Genomic DNA, 21,027 nt, shown 5'->3' with positions numbered 1-21,027 from the left:
CCAGGTCTCCTGCTTACTATGCAGTTGTGCCAACTGTGCCATCTGGACACAGTGGTCATTGCAACTGCATGGACTACCCTAGCATGCCTAATGTCAGATCAAAATTCTGAACCTATCCACACACTACGAATGTAGTGCCTCTCACCCATTATCCTTATTACTTGCAGCATTTTGCCAATTCCCATAAGATTTTGAGCCTGGCGTGCATTCGCACTGAAGAGATTGCCTGTCGTTTTGTACATGCCTGCAATATTAGGTTACTCAGCTAGTAACAGTAACAATTATTAACTTTTGTTAGTTCTACAGTGCAAGTTACAGTGAGCTTTGTTTGTTGACTTAAGCAACATTTTTATTTTTGTTGTTGCTTAGTATACATTAACAGCTACAACTATCCATGAATTAAGTAAAATTAAGTAATGTAATGAAGTTAAATATTACTTCAACATCTAAAAAAAGGTACATTTCTATCACACTCACATCACTCAGGCTTATGCCATCAGGGTAAAGCCCAATGGTTATTTATACAACTGCCTGAGAAAATAATTGAAGCAGTATACAATTACTTAGTCTGTTTTCCCATTGGATAGTACAATAATTAAATGATGGTGCCAGAACATTAATTTTAGTTTATATAAAATGTTCAATGAGGAATAGTTTTTCCAATCAAACTTTGGTGATCTTCTCCAGGAGAGTATGGTATGTGAGCTTCTTTATTGAATTCTTGTTGTGGATGCAGTGCCCTTAAGAAGTATCTGCTGACCACTGTTAAAAAAAATTAGATTTGTAATTAGTAAAAGAGCATAAAAAGATAACATGGACATAACTAAAGCATATATATTAACACATACAAAGTGCTGAGCTATGAAAATAAAGATGTAGAGTATTACCTGTAGACAAACTTTGTATCAGAACAAAGAACACCACTCTAAACCACAGACACAGAGACAAGTTCTGTTGCAGGCATACTCCAACTTTGCAAAATGGCATGAGCATTAATGGGCTATCAGTAGGCAACTCAAGTCACTGACAACACTATTCACTATTCACATGGCAAGCATTATACATTGATAATTTTCAAATAGCTGTTTCTAACAATCCATCGAGAATAAGACACACAGTTATGTATTTTCCCTTCAGAATGGATCCTATCACCTCTAAATATTTTCCTCTAAATGCAAAAGTCTGTTTGAAGATATGAACACAAGGAAAATGTTACACAGAAGCTGTCCTTCCAAAACAGTGAGTCTTCAGCCACCAAAAGAGAGGAATGTTTTAAAGGAAATGAAACTAATTAAAATGTACTATTTAAAGGAAGGCACAAAGGGCAAGATAAGAAGAATATCAACAGTGGCACATCAGCAGTAAGTGAGATTTATGATCTTAAAAATATTGCAGTCTTGACCCTTATGGTGTGGGAATGAACAGTATTTCGTAAAAGCAGAGACATGGATGAAAACAATCATACAAAACACGGAAACTTCATTGCAATAATTAGGAAAACATATTGACAATAGATACTCAGGCTTACAGGAAACAAATGGCAAGGGAAAATAAAGAATTAACGTAGTGGCCAGGTAAAACAAACAGACTACGGTAAAGAAGAGCATGAGAAATGCATCAAAAAAGATCAGATATGGTATTGAGAAAGAATAAATTGAAATTGAGAGTTCAATCCAATAATCATAAAAATATAAATATAGTAAAAACAGGAACTGCTCTTGGAAAAGCAAGCAAAAACAAAAATAAAAGAAAGAAAACAGGGTTCTGGTAGAGAACTTTTAAACTTCTAGGTGAAACGTAACAAAGATCTAGATAGAATATTGATGGTCAGAGTGAAGTCATTAACAAAATAATTAGCAGAAGAATGAACCATGTATTAATAGAGAAAGGTTAAACAGTAAATCATGAAAATAGAGAAAACGAATTAACAAAACATTGCCAAAGAAGGAAAGTTGAATCAGATAAATGACAACAATGCCTATCAGTTAGCAGTCACATAACAAGAAACAGGAACATCAGTGGATGAAACACTACAACTGGTAATCATCTGCAAATAAGGCTACACTCAAACAGTCTACACTAAACTTATGAAAGGAGAACAAAAGACACAGAGTCTGGGAAACAGGCAGTGACATCATAGGATGCTGTATCCTCTTGGCTTTGTCCATTAATATATATTGCTGATGGTACGCATACAGATTCGTACAATCTGCTGGACAGAAGGGTTGCATAAGCAACATGGAAAATATGCCTATTGCATGACAGTTTGCTATGATCGGAACAGTATACCGGGTGATCAAAAAGTCAGTATAAATTTGAAAACTTAATAAACCACTGAATAATGTAGATAGAGAGGTAAAAGTTAACACACATGCTTGGAATGACATGGGGTTTTATTAGAACCAAAAAAAAAAAGTTCACAAAATGTCCAACAGATGGCGCTGGACAGCAAAACGTCAGTGACTGCGCATGACAATCATGTATAAAAGGAGCTGTAATGAGAGAGAGAATCAGATGCACCAGCAGTTGCAGCATGTTGACGTTACCTGAAAAGGTGCTTTTAGTGAAGCTGTATTATTAGAATGGGGAATGTACTAGTTCAGCATTACGATCCTATCGCCGTAGGAAGGGGATTCGAATGGGTAAAGGTCCGGTAACAAATGCAGCTGTGGCGAGAATGATTTCGAAGTTTGAAGCCACGGGTTGTTTAGACGATAAACCCCGTAGTGGCCGACCGAGCACATGGCATAATGCTGCTGAGACAGTTCAGGAAGAAATGGAGACTGTAGCGGGTTCATCTATGCATGGGGAAGTCAGCACTCGTGCAGTCGCACGTCACACCGGCATTCCATACCCTACTGTTTGGTTGGCACTGAGGCGTGCCCTCCGATGCTATCCGTACAAAATCCATCGGCATCATGAACTGTTACCTGGCGATTTAGTGAAGTGGAGGGCATTTGTGGTGTGCGCATTTCAAAAGATTGCGGAAGATAACGATTGGTTGAGTAACGTGTTGTGGACCGACGAAGCTCATTTCACGCTCCAAGGGTCTGTCAACGCCCACAACTGCAAAATTTGGGCTACCAAAAATCCTAGAACTGTCATGGAAACCCCATTGCACAACGAAAAAGTCATGGTATGGGTTGGATTTACCACATCTACCGTTATCGGGCCTTTTTTCTTTGAAGAAATGCGTGATTCTGGTTTTGTAACTGCTACCGTGATGGGTGAGAGGTACGCTGATATGTTACAGTATCGCGTCATCCCCAGCCTAGCTGATAAACACCTGCTGGAACGTACGATGTTTATGCAGGATGGCACTCCACCCCATGTTGCTAGACGTGTGAAAGATCTCTTGCGCACATCGTTTGGTGATGATCGTGTGCTCAGCCGCCACTTTTGTCATGCTTGGCCTCCCAGGTCCCCAGACCTCAATCCGTGCGATTATTGGCTTTGGGGCTACCTGAAGTCGCAAGTGTATCGTGATCGACCAACATCTCTAGGGATGCTGAAAGACAACATCCGATGCCAATGCCTCACCATAACTCCGAACATGCTTTACAGTGCTGTTCACAACATTATTCCTCAACTACAGCTATTGTTGAGAAATGATGGTAGACATATTGAGCATTTCCCGTAAAGAACACCATCTTTGCTTTATCTTACTTTTTTATGCTAATTATTGCTATTCTGATCAGATGAAGTGCCATCTGTCAGACATTTTTTGAACTTCTGTATTTTTTTTTTTTTTGTTCTAATTAAACCCCATGTCATTCCAAGCATGTGTGTCAATTTGTACCTCTCTATCTACGTTATTCCGTGATTTATTCAGTTTTCAAATTTATACTGACTTTTTGATCACCTGGTATTATAAGAAACATGTCCTCTTAAGAATGCTGATATTCACTATGATAGCAAACTGCCTATGGAACTAAAGCTCCATGTTAACTGAAGTTGCTAAAAATAAAAATTTGGTGCAGAACACTAAGAGGATGAAGAAGTCACTCAGACAGTAACGTAAATGAAAAAGCTAAAGTTAAGGATTTTGGCTGCACATGTATGAAACACCACAAAAGTGAAGAGAGGATGATTCCAGTCAGTCATAAGGAATATTGTTAAAAACTACCAAATGCACACATCAAAAAAAGTTTTGCATCACTCTGGTTCCCAGAACTCCAGAAGATAGACATTGACTGTGGGTACTGTATCACAGACACAATCCCTTCGACTGTTCAGAGATGTCACTAAACCCACCCAAAGACGTAAACAACCATGCGTAAGCAGCGCCTATTAGACGGAGGGGGTCCGACAACCGATCAGTTCCAGTCATTCCACCAGGAAGGAGGTACATGGCTCATGTTGTCTGTAGTTCAATCATGCCTAGACAGTCAATACCGTGGTTTGATCATGTCCATATTCTTACTTTATGCCAGGAAGGGCTCTCAACAAGGGAAGTGTTCAGGTGTCTCAGAGTGAACCAAAGCAATGTTGTTCGGACATAGAGGAGATACAGAGAGACTGGAACTGTCAATGACATGCCTCACTCAGGCTGCCCAAGGGCTACTACTGCAGTGGATGACCGCTGCCTATGGATTATGGCTTGGAGAAACCATGACAGCAACACCACCATGTTGAATAATGCTTTTCATGCAGCCACATGACATTGTGTTATGACTCAAACTGTGTGCAATAGGCTGTGTGATGCGCAACTTCACAACCGACATCCATGGCGAGGTCCATCTTTGCAACCGTGACACCATTCAGCACAGTACAGATGGGCCCAACAATATGCCGAATGGACTACTCAGGATTGGCATCATGTTCTCTTCACCAGTGAGTGTCACATATGCCTTCAACCAGACAAATACCGGAGACATGTTTGGAGGCAACCCGGTCATGCTGAATGCCTTAGAAACACTGTCCAGCAAGTGCAGCAAGGTGGAGGTTCCCTACTGTTTTGGGGTGGCATTATGTGGGGCCGATATACGCTGCTGGTGCTCATGGAAGGTGCCGTAATGGCTTTATGATACTTGAATGCCGTCCTCCAGCCGATAGCACATCCATATCGGCAGCATGTTGGTGAGGCATTCGTCTTTATGAATGACAATTCACACCCCTATCGTGCACATCTTGTGAATGGCTTCCTTCAGGATAATGACATTGCTCAACTAGAGTGTCCAGCATGTTCTCCAGACATAAACGCTATCGAAGATGCCTGGGATAGATTGAAAAGTGCTGTTTATGGATTACGTGACCCACGAACCACTCTGAGGGATCTACGCTGAATCACCATTGAGGAACGGGGCAATCTGGACCAACAGTGCCTTGATGAACTAGTGGATAGTATGCCACAATGAATACAGGCATGTATCAATGCAAGAGGAAGTGCTACTGGGTACTGAAGATACTGGTGTGTTCAGCAATATGGATGACCACCTCTGAAGGTCTTGCTGTATGGTGGTACAACATGCAATGTGTGGTTTTTATGAGCAATAAAAAGGGCAGAAATGATGATTATGTTGATCTCTATTCCAGTTTTCTGTACAGGTTCTCGAACCGTCAGAAGCGAAGTGATGCAAAACGTTTTTGGTGTGTGTATATGGTGCACAAGCATAAGAGGAGGGGTGGTACAGCAGGCAGCATAGGAGAAAGAAACGGAATTCAGTTTAGGGATGCAAAAGAAAAGATATTCAATTTTAAACGGGACTGAAGAAGAAACACTTAAGTAAGAGGCACAGAAGAGCTGTTCTGATGGAAGGTGGCCTTATGCAAACTCCCAATTTCGATCAATACTGAATATACTGGGCAGCCTATCAGACACCACTATGTGTGTTATGAGAGATCAGTAATGATTCTGTTGATGCCAAGTGAACAGTGGATCTATGAGCTGACTACCTCAAGTTGTGGGTAAACATTAGGCATGCTTTGCCTGGAAGGAGCAGCTTTGTCTGCAGCAGCATCATGCCGTTTCACCCCTTTTAAATTCATCCGAGTACTATTGTCCATAAAGCAGCCCTTGACAGGAATCTCATTTAAGGTTTCTTTTTTGTAACTGAGTTTCATTTGTCAGTGAGTGATGAGAATGAACTCCTGAAATTCCATGGATCAGATGAATTGAAGAAATCCTCAGCATACTATTGTTTTGTATGTGTGTGGCCATTTTAGGAGATTTTCAACTTACTGACTAGACATCACTATATCTGGTGTCCAGCAATCAGTTTGAAATCAATCCAATGAAATGTTTGCCGATGGTACAAGTATGCTAAACAAGAGCCCAAAGTGAATCATGTAAGACACAGTCCAGCTTAAAGGTGAAAAGGCCTAAAACTTGTTAAAAGCGAACAGTTTGTATATTAACTTCACAGGTGCTCATATTATTCAGATTCAGACAGATAAAAATGATCAGTTAGGACAAAACCCGTACATTAATTGGCTCTCACTAAACAAAACTCCAAGTAGATGTAGAAGTAGATAAAATTCCTTGTGGACCATCTAGATAACAAGCTGAAGTGGAAGGAACACAAAGATAAACTACAGTAAACAGGAAATTAAGTTCAGCAAGTTTGCACTTAAAAGTACTGCTAATTGTGTTGACCTAAAGAGGAGGGCGTTGATTTATTTTATGAACTTTCACTACTGTCCACAGCTGAGAAAAATGTATGTAGCAGGAATGTTGTTGTAAGCCACAATGTAATGTATGCACTACAGTATGTCCTGCTCTAAAAATATTGTTAATGTAATGTTGAAAAATGGAACACTTGATAATAAAGTTAACAATGAAGTCTACCAGTAGAGCAATATTTTTTAGACAGCCAACACCACTGACCATAGGCAGCTGTGGGGCAGGAGGGAGTGAGGGGAGGGACTGTGTCCTCACTCCCGGCCTCTCCCAAAGCAAAAATTCATCTGAGCTGTGTAGTGCACTTTTTGTGTTTTTGTTATTACCTTTAAGGCCAATGAGACTGAACACTTTACTTGGTTTATTCAGAAAACGTAAGCAGTAAGAATTATGTGCAAAGTAGATAACCACAGAGGCCTCTTCAGAGATCTTGGAATTATTACACACCCAGCAATTACATATTCTTGTTAATGTTATTTGTAATTAGTAATAGGAATCAGTTTCATTTTGATCATGTAATGTAAAACTACAATACAAGACAGAACACTATGCCCATGTAAACTTTGTATGCTTGTCTATGGTTCAAAGCATTTATTTACATGCTGACACAGCATGGTTGCATCTGACAAAGCAGGAAATTAAGAACTCCCTTGAATCCAAAGGAGATTCAGACAAACCATATTACCCATTTCTTCTGTAAATTATCTGATCATCTAGGTTCCATAACTGGCATTCCTCCTGTTAATTGAATGATAAGTAGCAGTACTCACAAGGGAACCTCCCCATCGCACCCCCCTCAGATTTAGATATAAGTTGGCACACTGGATAGGCTAACCATGGGACCACGGCGCTCCTGAGCTCACATTAGCCTTGATATTGCCTATTTTGCGCATGGACTACTCACTTTGTATATTTTGCTTATTTTTTCGTAGTTCCACACAACTTCTTCCTGTTTTCTCGATTGATCTGTGTTCAGTTTTTCAATGCCTATCCACTGTGCCAACTTATAACTAAATCTGATGGGGGTGCAATGGGGAGGTTCCCTTGTCAGTGTTGAAAAATATAAAATTCTTTCAGCACATGGGTAACAGTTATTCCATAATGAATATAAACTTCATCACATAGGCATTAAGCTAGAGATGATTAACAGCAGCTATACAATATAACCAAAGGAGTAATAATTTTTATTTTAATTTTAGTATGTTAAACCTAACTTTAGTAACCACAAATAGTTTATAGCAGTTCAATGATAATTAATTTTCCATGTTCTCTCTAACAGTAATGTTGTTAATGTGTACTGTGAGTTGATCCGTGAGATTCCCATTCAGAATCAGCAGATGAATACATAAAATTCTTAGCAGATGTAAGAAGACACAAGCACAAACAAAAAGTCACATACATTCACTTTTTGAGGTATGGGCTTATTTATCTGCCACATATTTAAATGCATTAAGTTACTAAGAAAATTTAAACTCATTGTTTAAATGATGCATACCTCATATGTACATGATGTGATCTATTATAAAATGCTTTTGTCTCTGCTGCAATGCTTATTTATCAGTTAACTTGTGGCTCTAAATTTCATAAATACACTGCCTGATAAGAAAAGGTAAAGCACCCGGAAGGGTAGGAGGAAATGAAAACTTCATAGGTTGAGAGGCTACCTGATGTTATTTCAGTGATTACAATATTGAATCAAATTTACAAAGAATTTGGCGGTGTGAGCCCTTGTAATAATATGACATTAAACTCTCTCTGGCCTGGTTGCATCCACTGATGCAGTTTGTAAGGATATCATAGTGCCGTTGTATCCTCTACTGAGGCAAGTTCACCCACACCTGTTAGCTGGTCCTTGATGTCTATGACATTGGCACTGGTGTTTGATTTGAAGTATGAGCTGGTCCCATACACATTCCTTTGGGGGCAGATCTCGGAATCTTGGTGGAAATGAGAGTACCTAAACATCATGCAGACCTCCTCCCTCCCCCCTAGGGGGCTTGCCAGTCTTTGGCCAATACATACTTGGGTACTACGGGGCCCCAGCCTTTGCAGCATCTTTTCTCTTCCTTGCTGCATGTCTATCCTCTTGCTACTCTTTTTCCCCTCCTTTTGGGAACATGTACGGGGGTGTTATCGGGAATGTTCTGCATTGTCTGTCGCTGATGTAAGAACAGTCTCACCACTGTTTTTTGCTCTCTTTTCCTTTCTTTGTTTCCCTTCTCCTCTCGTTCCTCTGCTTTGGTGTTTGAGGTTTCTCTTTTTCATCTTCCTCACTGTGCACTCCTGGAGGCCAGCTCATGCATCCGATGCATAACAGGTGACTGGGTCACACGTAATTCCCAGCCCCGGGTCGACAGGTAGGGTTCGCACGTACCCCCGATACGGGCCAAGCCCAGGGAGGGGTGATTGCCTGAGCTGCAACCTTCCAAAACTGCCAATTGGTCCCTCTGTCAGGTGTTTGGGAGGTGTGACCTGAGTTGTGAACAATCACCTAAGGCAGGTGTGCCCCCTTGTGAAGGGGGCCCCCAGTTGGAAGGAGAGTGCCTACAGAGATGCTGTCAATCATGGCAATGAACCAATCATCTTCACAATCAACATCTATGAAACATAAACATAATGAGGCTAATGATTTGAAGAACCTTCCAACATAATGAGGCTAATGATTCAAAGACCCTACCCGCTGCAGCACGGTTCCTCATGGTCTCACATACTGAAGACGGAAAGTCCTTCACCATGGTTAATTGATTTATTATCCAGAAAGGTATTGATGCAATTGCCGACCCTGTAAAATCCTGCTCTGGTTATGGAATGGCACTTTGCTTTTGGAGACTCCTTCTGATTCTCAAGCACAACTGCTTGCTGCCTCGCTTCTCCATGGCTACCCTGTTCATGTCGTGGCCCACAGAACTTTAAATTCTTCCAGTGGTGTTATTTACACTAGGCTGCTCGACAGTCTACCTGAGGCCAAAATCCAATCTTACCTTTCTGATCAGGATGTCATTGCTGTCTATCAGATGATGAAAAAGGTGCTCACCCACACTCTTTTTCTCGCCTTTGATAGAGTGGTGCATCTGTCCATGATCAAAGCAGGCTATGAAACTATCACAGTCTGGCCGTACATTCCAAACCTGATGCACTACTACCAGTGTCATCGTTAGAACCACAGTAGAACATCTTGTCGACACCCAGCCAAATGTGTAACCTGTGGTAGGGACGCGCATGAGGGCGACTGTCCTCCTTGTTCTCCCTGCTGTATGAACTGCAATGGCTGCCATGCCACCTCCTCCCGGGATTGTCCCATGTATCTTGATGAGTGGGCTGTCCAAGAGATCTGGGTACAGGAGAAAGTGCCTTACCCAGTTGCACGCAAGTTATTTGCTTGTTGCAAACCCTGTGTTCTCCCGTCTAGCACTTACAGTTCTATTCTTGCTACCTCTCACTCCATGAAGGACACGACCACACAGACATGCAACCTCAAATTCAGCTCTGAGGTTGTGAAATCGCCCAGTGTCAAGGTAGCATCACCATCCTCCCATCCAGCTGTGCAACAAGCCATCAAACTCTCACCTCAAGGGGCGAAGCCACCAGCTACACAACCGGTAGGCCAGAAAGGACAGAAGGAGTACTCTCCTGAAGACTTCCAATGTCCCTCCAGCCAAACAACACCCAAGTCTTCCTCTAACCGGAAAGGCTTCAAGAAGTCCACCAAAGGCAAACAGTCTTCTCCTTTGCCGACTCAAACATCTTCTTTGACAGTGTTGTCACGTGAAAGCTTGGCTGGCCTCAGTGTTGGAGTTCACAGACCAACAGCACAAGCAAGCTGATGATTTTGTGGACCCCCATGGAACAGGATCCTCCTGCTTCTGTGCTCTGTAGGAGTGCCGCTTCACAGGTTCACTCGGTAGTCACTGAGGTGACACCCCTACATCTCTTCCTCATCATGACTCTCCACCAGTGGAACGTTCATGGCCTTTTGTCCCACAAAGAGAATTTATGGCTGCTTTTAGCATCACAGTGTCCTCTTATACTCTATCTTCAGGAAACTAAATTGTGCCCTCACGACCGCTTTGAGCTTTCACATTTCTTCCCAGTTCGTTTTGACTTTCCCCCTGAGGTCGGCATTCCATCTCATGGAGGCATCGTGCTATTCGTATGGGATGACATTCATAGTCAACCCATCTCCCTGATTACCCATCTTCAGGCTGTTGCAGTTCGCCTTTTTCTTCCCCGCCTGACTTTTTCCCTCTATACCTTTTATATCCCTCCGTCATTCAATGTCATCAGGCCAGACTTCCTCCAGCTTACTGGGCAGCTACCGCCACATTTTCTGCTACTCAGTGACTTTAATGCACATAAACCCCTTTGGGGTTCTCCAAGGATTTGTCAGAGAGGTACCCTTTTGGCTGATCTTCTTAATCAACTCAACCTCTTCTGCCTTAACATTGGAGCACACACTTTCCTTTACAACTCCTCCTCACACACCTGTTCCCATTTGGACCAATCCTTCTGCACTCCACATCTTGCCCGTCATCCTGAGTGGTCCATTCTTCCTGATGCCTACTTGAGTGACCATTTCCCATATGCTGTCCATTTGCTGACTCCTACCCCACCTGCCTGTGTGCACCCCCAAATGGTAGCTTACTAAAGTTGACTGGCAGCCTTACTCCTCCCTGGTGACCTTTGAAGAACAATATTTCCCCAGTTGTGATGACCAGGTGGAATATCTCATAAACATTATCCTTACTGCTGCAGAATGTTCCATTCCTTGCACTTCCTCTATACCATGTTGTGTCCCAGTCCCTTGGTGGACTGAGGCATGCAGTGGTGCAATTTGTGCATGGAGACTTGCTATCTGCATTTTTAACCATCGCCCTACAATGGCTAACTGCATTACTTATAAACAGATGTGTGCAAAGTGTCCTCACATTTTTTGGGATAGCAAAAAAGCTAGCTGGATTTCATTAACTAGTTCTTTTAACAGTTCCACCCCTTCCTCCATCATGTGGGCCAACCTCTGACGACTCTCTGGGACCAAGATCCATTCTCCAATTTCTGACCTTATAGTAGCAGATGATGTTATTGTGGACCCTACTGCTATCTCCAACACTTTGGGCTGCCATTTTGTGGAAGTTTCAAGCTCTTCGCACTATCACCCTGCTTTCCTCCATTGGGAGCAAGTGGAGGAGGCTCAGGAGAGACTCTTCTCTTCTCAGAATCAGGAGTGCTACAATGCTGCCTTTACTGTGAGGGACCTAGATCATGCTCTCAGTTCATCCCAATCCTCTGCCCCATGGCAAGACGCTGTCCACATTCAGGTGTTGTAGCACCTTTCTCTTGCAGACAAGCACTTTCTGCTATTCATATGGGATGACATTCATAGTCAACCCATCTCCCTGATTACCCATCTTCCGGCTGTTGCAGTTCGCCTTTTTCTTCCCCGCCTGACTTTTTCCCTCTATACCATTTACACAGTCATTTGTGTTGCAGTTTTAATGGCAGTCTGTGCAGGGGAAGGTAATTCCATAGTCTGTCTGCTGCAAGTCTCTGACCCACGGTGCAGGGTGTTGTAGAATGTTGCAGAGACTGCGTTACTTGTTCTTCGATAGCTGGTGCAGATTTGAAGGAGTTAAGATGTGTTCGGTGCATAATATGGCGATCCTCTCTTGTGTTGGTCAGGTGTGGTTGACCAGAACCTTGACAGTGAGTGTGCCTGCCCTCTAGTTCCCATGCAGCTTAACATCATCAGGCCACACTCACATCCAAATGCCCTACAAATCTGGATGTTATGTGATTCATTGGGCCAAATTAGGCCTGTTGTGAGACCACCTTCAGATTGTCAGTTGCTGATAACATTGTCTCACACAAGTACACAGCATCTATGTGACCTTCACAATGATCACTCAACATCTGACACTATTCCCACCCCTTATGTACCCTGTCAGGCCTAGTAACAACATTAAATGCAAAAATCATTAATGCTCTCTGTTGGCCATTCTACTTGTATCGGAGAATTGCAGTTGTAATTACTTTCACGTCTGCCGATGGTATGCACATGTATGAAGTTACTTTGACATCTGATCATCTCTTCTGCATGCTTCACCTTTTTTGTCAACGAGTGTATTATGCGGCAGCAGTTTCTTATAAGTAATAGCGGATTACTTTATAATTTGATTAACTTTAGCTGGCACGTGCAGGAATAGCCTTAGACAATGTGGTGATACAGGGCAGGCTTTCACAGGCATTATTTGCATCCTTGGTGAATTTAGTTGTACAGGCATTAGGTCCAGATGCTGGAGACATTATCACATCCTATCAAGGCTCAGTCAGTAATTTCAAACTCAAACAAGCTTTTTCTAAGTCTGACAGTCTCAACTGAGTCTTTATGACACAGAATGTTACAGGGAGTCCAACACTGGTTCTCAGGTGGCTGGTGGAGGTGCAGATGTGAAAGGTTTACAATGTGCAGTAATTCTCTCTTGTGGTTATCAGACATGTTCAGCCAGAATCTTGACAATGAGTATACCTGCCCATATATTCTCGTACAGTTTGGGCTGCTATCACCTCCAAATGCCCCACAAATCTGGATATTAGATGCTCTGAACAGCTGGCCAAATGGAGACTCATGATGATAGCCTTTCAAAATCTATCAGGTGCTGATAATGCTGCCTGCCGAGAGTATGCAGCATTTCCATGCCTTTCAGTGATCACTCGACATCTGACAATGTTCATGTCCCTTATAGACGCACCAAGCATGGTGGCACAGTGGTTAGCACACTGGACTTTCATTTGGTAGAATGACGGTTCAAATCCCTGTTGGCCATCCCGATCTGTCTTCTGTGATTTCTGCAAATTGATCCTCCGAAAAGGCATGGCCAGTTACCTTCCCCATCCTAGAAACAATCAGAACTTCTGCTCCATTTCTAATTATCTCTTTGTAGACAGTGCATTAAATTCCAATCTTCCTTCCACTTCCTTATATACCCTGCCAGGCCTGGTAGCAACACTAATGCAGTCTGGTACCCAACCTACCTGTCTCAGAGAACATGTCTTGTATGTGCTTCACTTGTTTTTGTCAAGCAGTGTATTTGCACATTTTAAATCTTCATCATTTACAGGTTTAATAAAAAGTGAAAATGTACATAATCATTTCTTCAGTTGAAGATGCTTATTTAAAGTATTACTTCCAGAAATTGTTTGTTTTACATGTGTTGTCTACAGCTCTCCTTGTAGAATTACATATAGTAATTCACACAGCATTTTCTATTACTCTTTGAACCAGTACATACCTCATGGTTATTGATGAAATGTAAAACTTGCATAGCTTCAAGACTGCTGGCCAGTGATCTTCGTCTCCTGCCAGCTATGAGCATAGTGGGAGTCGAAGGTACGGAGCCGCCCTGTAAGCTTTGTATCAGTTGCTACAGACGAACACAAAATAAATGGTCAGTATATGAAACATTTGCTGGACTGCTCACATTAAAAGAAAAAACAATGAGACAGAATTGCTGGACATTTACTTGCCTTAAGTAGGCAAAATATGTAGCACTGTTGATAGGCACATACAAAAGTGAAGGTGACATACTATCTAGCTATGGAAGTAATAGTCCTTTCCTTGGGGATGAGACAGAGAGAGGTTGGGAAGGATCAAAAGGAAAGGCACGTCAGTTAGACACCAAGATGAGAGGAACCCCTCTGTAATGGATGAGGGTAGATTTTTCACAATAATAGCAAAGTGTTGATGCATTCAAGGCCTGGGTGACAAGGGGGATGATTCTGAGTTTTTTGAAACTGGAAACTGCATTAGACTGAGGTTAGAGAAGGATTCTGCTAAGGAGATTTGTTTGAAAATAAGACCTACGTTGTAGTTTTAAGAGAGGATAACCTGGAAGAGGTTTATGGTGTAGGTGTTGATGGATTTTGTGGTGGTGTAGATATATTTGCTACAAATGCTTAGGGCTGTAGCATTTGATGGGTGGTAGCTCCCAAAGCATACCTATTGTTGCTTGGTTTTATGTGGACTGAGGTGTGGATGTGGACTTCAGTGTCATGGGGGTTAGTATCAACGAAGGTGCCTTTGGCTTTGGGGAAGGACCAGATGACTGAGTTGGGAAAAGGAACTGAGTTGTTGCAGGAAACAGAGGAGATATTGCTCACCATGAGTCCATGCCATAAAGATGTCAGTGATATATCTATACTAAGGTAGGAAGCTCAGTTTTTGTGTATTGAGGAAAGCCTCTTCCATGTGGCTCATGAAAAGGCAGCCATAGGATGGCTCCAAAGTGAAGTAGTTATGAGTAGCCCCGTATTTAGATAATGTCACGTCCATGGGCCCAATAACTTTTTTCACCTTCCCCAACAACAAACATAGCCAATTTTGAAAAATATTTAGCAACAAAATTATAAACACACTATTTAAAATAAGTAATAAATATTACTTACAGAAGAAATCTACAAGAAGGATGTATATATAATACTTAAAGAAGAAATCAACAAGAAAGGATAATATTGTATGAAATTATGGTAAATGAGTATCATATTATCAACAAAGAATGTCATCAGTTCAATGGTGCCTTCTTGCCTTATCAGAAAACACATTTATCACATTTTCAAAGTCCAGTGTCACAGTCAGATCATTTTCTAATGCTAATACAGCCAAACGGATCAAATGATCCTGAGTCTGAGAAGCACACAAGTAGTTCTCAACCCTTCTGAGAACTGGGAAGGATCGTTCAGCAGAGCAGTTCATTGCTGGTGTGGTCAAATAAAATTGCGGAGCAATTCTGATGTTTGGATAAATGTTATAGACACATTTCTCTTAACATTTTATTTAAGACTGGTAAATAAGGACCATTTTCATATCCAGAACTGAAAAGGAATCTTGGGAGATGGACATATTCTGTTCCAAAAGAATCCTCTGTATCCCTTGGGTAAACATGCTGCAGCTGTTTAGCAGCATTATACACTTCAGCAGGGTCCATTTCCAATCAAACTGGATAAAAAAGAGAACTTTCCAGAAAACTGTTCGTAGACACCAAGATAATTATTGAGCTCTATGGATAGTCTGTTCAATATAATTAAATAATTGGTCTTCAGTATACCACCTTTAGATTTGCAAACCACTGTTTCATTTTCTGACTCATCAAAGAACTTCTTTCATTTCTTCACATGTTTCACTGTTGAGAAAGTTTAGAGAACTGGCATTTTAAGCTGACTGCCTAACAATTCTACTGCCACCAACATACATTGCATGTAAGGACCACAAACATAAGATATGAGAAATTAGAGTTCATACAGAGGCATATAGACAGTCATTTTTCCCTCGCTCTATTTGCGAGTGGAACAGGAAAGGAAATGTCTAGTAACTGTAGAGTGTACCCTCCACCATGCACTGTTTCGGGGCTTGCGGAGTTTCTACGTAGTTGTAGATGTAGAGGTAGATTATTTCTGTGTTTAGGTTTTTATTCATTCTTGAGTACTTCTGTTAGTAAATGTAAAATTTCGTTTTTATGCTGTCATGCAGACATGCCCTTCAACACAGTCAAAAGATGTACATTTTTTTGTTCAGTTCTATCACAGTAAAAGAAATGAGTTGCAGATAGGTACTACATCTGCAACTCAACATCTCTGTTATATGGTGAGTAGAAATCTATCCTTTTTATAGCATTGTCATTAATAAGGGGCATGGTGGTGCATCAAGTAGTTCCCTGTTTGATATGTCAGAGGAATACAACGTTGCAAATGGGGTTTCCAATTAGAAGTAATGAAATACTGGCCCGTCCTACTCTCACAGCATGGTGGTGGAGTCCCACAAGCCAATGGATATTCGAGGGCCATTGAGCAGCATGTTGTAAATTATTATTTATTTTTTCTATTCCTTCAATTACAGTGCTACTTGTGGCAAAATGAAGAAAATGCTTCAGACAAAACATGTGTAGAATTTGCTGTAGAATCATAATCTGCAATAAGAAATGGGGGTTCCCATTGAAGATGTCATAGTTGCCAGCCACACGTGGGGTGAGATGGCAGTTCGAGTATTGTATTGTTGGATGTCCCCCTCCGAGAAAAACAAACTGTAACTATAAATCTTTTTGACCCGATGTGTAGTTTTCGACATATATCAATGTCTTCAGTTACAATGAACAGCCTGTATAATACTAGCTTAATACATGATGGTAGTTAGTTCATGGGAAAGATGTTGCGGAAGGAATTGTGATGTAATCAAACGAATGTTACTGCGTGTGGTCTTTGGTGGAAAATATCAGGTTGTAAATGCAGCGTCCTTTTATGAGGTTACCAAAAAGAAAAAAAATGAGAAAATGAGTTGTGGTGACATTTTGTTCTAAGGATTAGTTGAACAGCATAAGTTTTTATTTGATGCAGCTATTTATGATGTCCAAGCATTACCTGAGACATGCTCTGCACATTGTGTGAAGGCTCTGTCCCCCTACCCAATAATTTGTGAAGAATATTCCATACCAAAAATGCTTTTGAATTTAACTTTGTTTCAAGGAAAATAACTACTGCAATTTGTAACCCCACACTAAGTTGGTTGGTTGATTGATTTGGGTGAAGGGGACCAAACAGTGAGGTCATCGGTCCCATCCAATTAGGGAAGGATAGGGAAGAAAGTCAGCCATGCCCTTTGAAAGGAGCCATCCCAGCATTAGCCTGAGGCAATTCTGGGAAAACCATTTCAGAATGACCGGATGAGGTTTTGAACCATCGTCCTCCTGAATGTGAGTACAGTGTTCTAACCCCTGTGCCACACTAAGTAATGTCAATGGTGATGAGGAGGATGAAAAGAAAGATGTTTTCGTGGGTTCCTTTGCTGTTGTTAAATTTGCATGCAAACAGAGAGTGAAGTGTTTTGTAGCATGAGTTATAACAACAGACATTGATCAACAAGAAGTGACATTCTTTAGAATGAATAGTGCAGACAACCAATTTACCTTTAAAGCAAATAACAATGCCTGGGTTCCAAGGTCTGATATTGTTCAAACTCTGAACAAAGGTTTTCATTTCTTGGCCATGATATTGATGGTATTACATATGTTGATATATTTTTGTTAGAATTAAAAAAATTTGTACTTGTTAATGTTGGAAACCAATATTTTCAATAAGAAACAGGTTAGAATGAAACAGGTTAAAATGAAACTGTCTTCAATCAGCCTTATTCCATCACAATAAATGCTGCATTCCATCACTTGAAGAAATAATTTTAATGTTATAATGTTGTTGTTGCTGTTGTGGTCTTCAGTCCTGAGACTGGTTTGATGCAGCTCTCCATGCTACTCTATCCTGTGCAAGCTTCTTCATCCCCCAGTACCTACTGCAGCCTACATCCTTCTGAATATGCTTGGTGTATTCATCTCTTGGTCTCCCTCTACAATTTTTACCCTCCACACTGCCCTCCAATACTAAATTGGTGATCCCTCAATGTCTCAGTACATGTCCTACTAACTGATCCCTTCTTCTAGTCAAGTTGTGCCACAAGCTCCTCTTCTCCCCAATTCTATTCAATACCTCCTCATTAGTTATGTGATCTACCCATCTAATCTTCAGCATTCTTCTGTAGCACCACATTTTGAAAGCTTCTGTTGTCTTCTTGTCTAAACTATTTATCGTCCATGTTTCACTTCCATACATGGCTACACTCCATACAAATACTTTCAGAAACGACTTCCTGACATTTAAATCTATACTCTATGTTAACAAATTTTTCTTCTTCAGAAACGATTTCCTTGCTATTGCCAGTCTACATTTTATATCCTCTCTACTTCGACCATCATCAGTTATTTTGCTCCCCAAATAGCAAAACTCCTTTACTACTTTATGTGTCACATTTCCTAATCTAATTCCCTCAGCATCACCTGACTTAATTCTACTACATTCCATTATCCTCGTTTTGCTTGTGTTGATGTTCACCTTATACCCTCCTTTCAAGACACTGTCCATTCCATTCAGCTGCTCTTCCATGTCCTTTGCTGTATCTGACAGAATTACAAAGTCATCGGCGAACCTCAAAGTTTTTATTTCTTCTCCATGGATTTTAATACCTACTCCAAACTTTTCTTTTGTTTCTTTTATTGCTTGCTCAATATACAGTTATAATAGAGGGAAACATTCCACGTAGGAAAAATATATCTAAAAACAAAGATGATGTGACTTACCATCATCTTTGTTTTTAGATATATTGCTCAATATACAGATTGAATAACATCAGGGATAGACTACAACCCTGTCTCACTCCCTTCCCAACCACTGCTTCCCTTTCATACCCCTCAACTCTTACAACTGTCATCTGCTTTCTGTACAAATTGTAAATGGCCTTTTGCTCCCTGTATTTTACCCCTGCCACCTACAGAATTTGAAAGAGAGTATTCCAGTCAACATTGTCAAAAGCTTTCTCTAAGTCTACAAAAGCTAGAAATGTAGGTTTGCCTTTCCTTAATCTTTCTTCTAAGATAAGTTGTAGGGTCAGTATTACCTCACGTGTTCCAACATTTCCACGGAATCCAAACTGATCTTCCCCGAGGTCGGCTTCTATCAATTTTTCCAGTTCGTCTATAAAGAATTCGCGTTAGTATTTTGCAGCTGTGACTTATTAAACTGATGGTTCGGTAATTTTCACATCTGTCAACACCTGCTTTCTTTGGGATTGGAATTATTATATTCTTCTTGAAGTCTGAGGGTATTTCGCCTGTCTCATACATCTTGCTCACCAGATGGTAGAGTTTTGTTAGGACTGGCTCTCCCAAGGCTGTCAGTAGTTCTAATGGAATGTTGTCTACTCCGGGGGCCTTGTTTCGATTCAGGTCTTTCAGTGCTCTGTCAAACTCTTCATGCAGTGTCATATCTCCCATTTCATCTTCATCTACATCCTCTTTCATTTCCATAATATTGTCCTCAAGTATATCGCCCTTGTATAGATCCTCTATATACTCCTTCCACCTTTCTGCTTTCCCTTCTTGGCTTCGAACTGGGTTTCCATCAAAGCTCTTGATATTCATGCAAGTGGTTCTCCTTTATCCAAAGGTCTCTTTAATTTTCCTGTAGGCAGTATCTATCTTACCCCTAGGGAGATAAGCCTCTACATCCTTACATTTGTCCTCTAGCCATCCCTGCTTAGCCATTTTGCACTTCCTGTCGATATCATTTTTGAGACATTTGTATCCTTTTTGCCTGCTTCATTTACTGCATTTTTATATTTTCTCCTTTCATCTATAAGTAACTGGATAGATAAAAAATCTACTCACCTAGCGGTGGCAGCAGAACACACATATATAAGCTACTACAATCTGCTAGCTTTTGGAGCCAGTCAATCCTCCTCCTTGTAGAAGGATACTTATCTGTTATAATAACAGACATCAGTAAAAAAATTAAATATACAGATTGGACTACTGACTACACTTATCAAGCACAAAAAATTTCATACTCCAGTTAGGTGTAATTTGGCAGTATTTTTATACTATATTACAACAGATGGATTTTATATTCTGTCTTGCCCCATTCCATCATACCTCTATTTTTTAACTATTTACACAATATTAAATACCATTTTTATAATTTTGTTTCACTAAAATTATATGTAGGCCTATACTGTTTTATGGCCAGAGAAAGAGTGTTCGTATTTCAGTTTAAATTAAATTTTGGGATGTGAATCATTTTAAAATGTTATGCAAATGTCCCACTCCATCTCATGGAATGGGCCTTCAGAAGGACCCTGACTCTACATGCTATAAGGTACAAGCTAAGTGCATATAGGGATCGGGTGGATGGAGGGGGGGTGGGGGGGAGGGGCAACTAGTACAGAATTTCTTGGGAATTGATTTCTTGATAACTAGTGTTTTTAACCCTAGTGCAGGCTTCAGTGATCTCACCTAATACAGTAGAGCGTCTACTATCCGAAGTAGTTGGGGGGACATGGGTGTTCGGAAAACTGGTTTGTTCAGATAATCGAACTGTACATGTTTATTTGCTAAAAATAAGTACCGTACAGTAAATTTATTCATAAAAACAGGCATCTCTTTTAGTATTACAAAGTAACATACAAAGGCAACTTCAGTAGGAATATGTAGTATGTGGCACTGTTTATTAAACAAAAATATATACTTATTACATACGCATTTTGCATGAACAATACACACAGTATACAGTATACTGCGCGGAGTGGCACGCCTCAACTCTAAGCTGGCGCAGCCGTTGCTGTGATCAGCTTTGATACTGCTGCTACGTCTACTGCCAGTGCCAAGCCGACAGAAGTGTGCTGATTGTTGAAACACAGCGACTGGCGGCTCAGCCGGTCAGCAGCGCCTTGTGAAGGCCCCATTAGAAGCAATGTTCTGCCAGCGGTGGCCCAGTGCGGCGACTACTGTGGGAAACTTGGTTTGGGAGTGAGGGCGATGATG

General features: G+C 41.0%; 1 protein-coding gene across 1 annotated transcript in view; it reads right to left on the bottom strand.

The window, feature by feature from the left end:
* Positions 1-611: 611 nt before the first annotated feature.
* The window catches only part of LOC126195119 (uncharacterized), a 67,708-nt gene continuing 47,292 nt past the window's right edge, over positions 612-21,027 (bottom strand). Inside the window, exons 5-6 of the mRNA XM_049933608.1 lie at positions 13,906-14,037; positions 612-762 (exon numbers count right to left, since the gene is read on the bottom strand). Coding sequence (XP_049789565.1) covers positions 742-762; positions 13,906-14,037 — 153 coding nt within the window. The 3' untranslated portion in view covers positions 612-741. The remainder of the gene's footprint in view (positions 763-13,905; positions 14,038-21,027) is intronic.

This window comes from Schistocerca nitens, chromosome 7 (assembly GCF_023898315.1).
Source record: "Schistocerca nitens isolate TAMUIC-IGC-003100 chromosome 7, iqSchNite1.1, whole genome shotgun sequence".
Lineage (NCBI taxonomy): Eukaryota > Metazoa > Arthropoda > Insecta > Orthoptera > Acrididae > Schistocerca > Schistocerca nitens.
The sequence above is the reverse complement of the archived record's forward strand: the minus strand, read 5'-3'. Positions and strand labels throughout refer to the sequence as shown.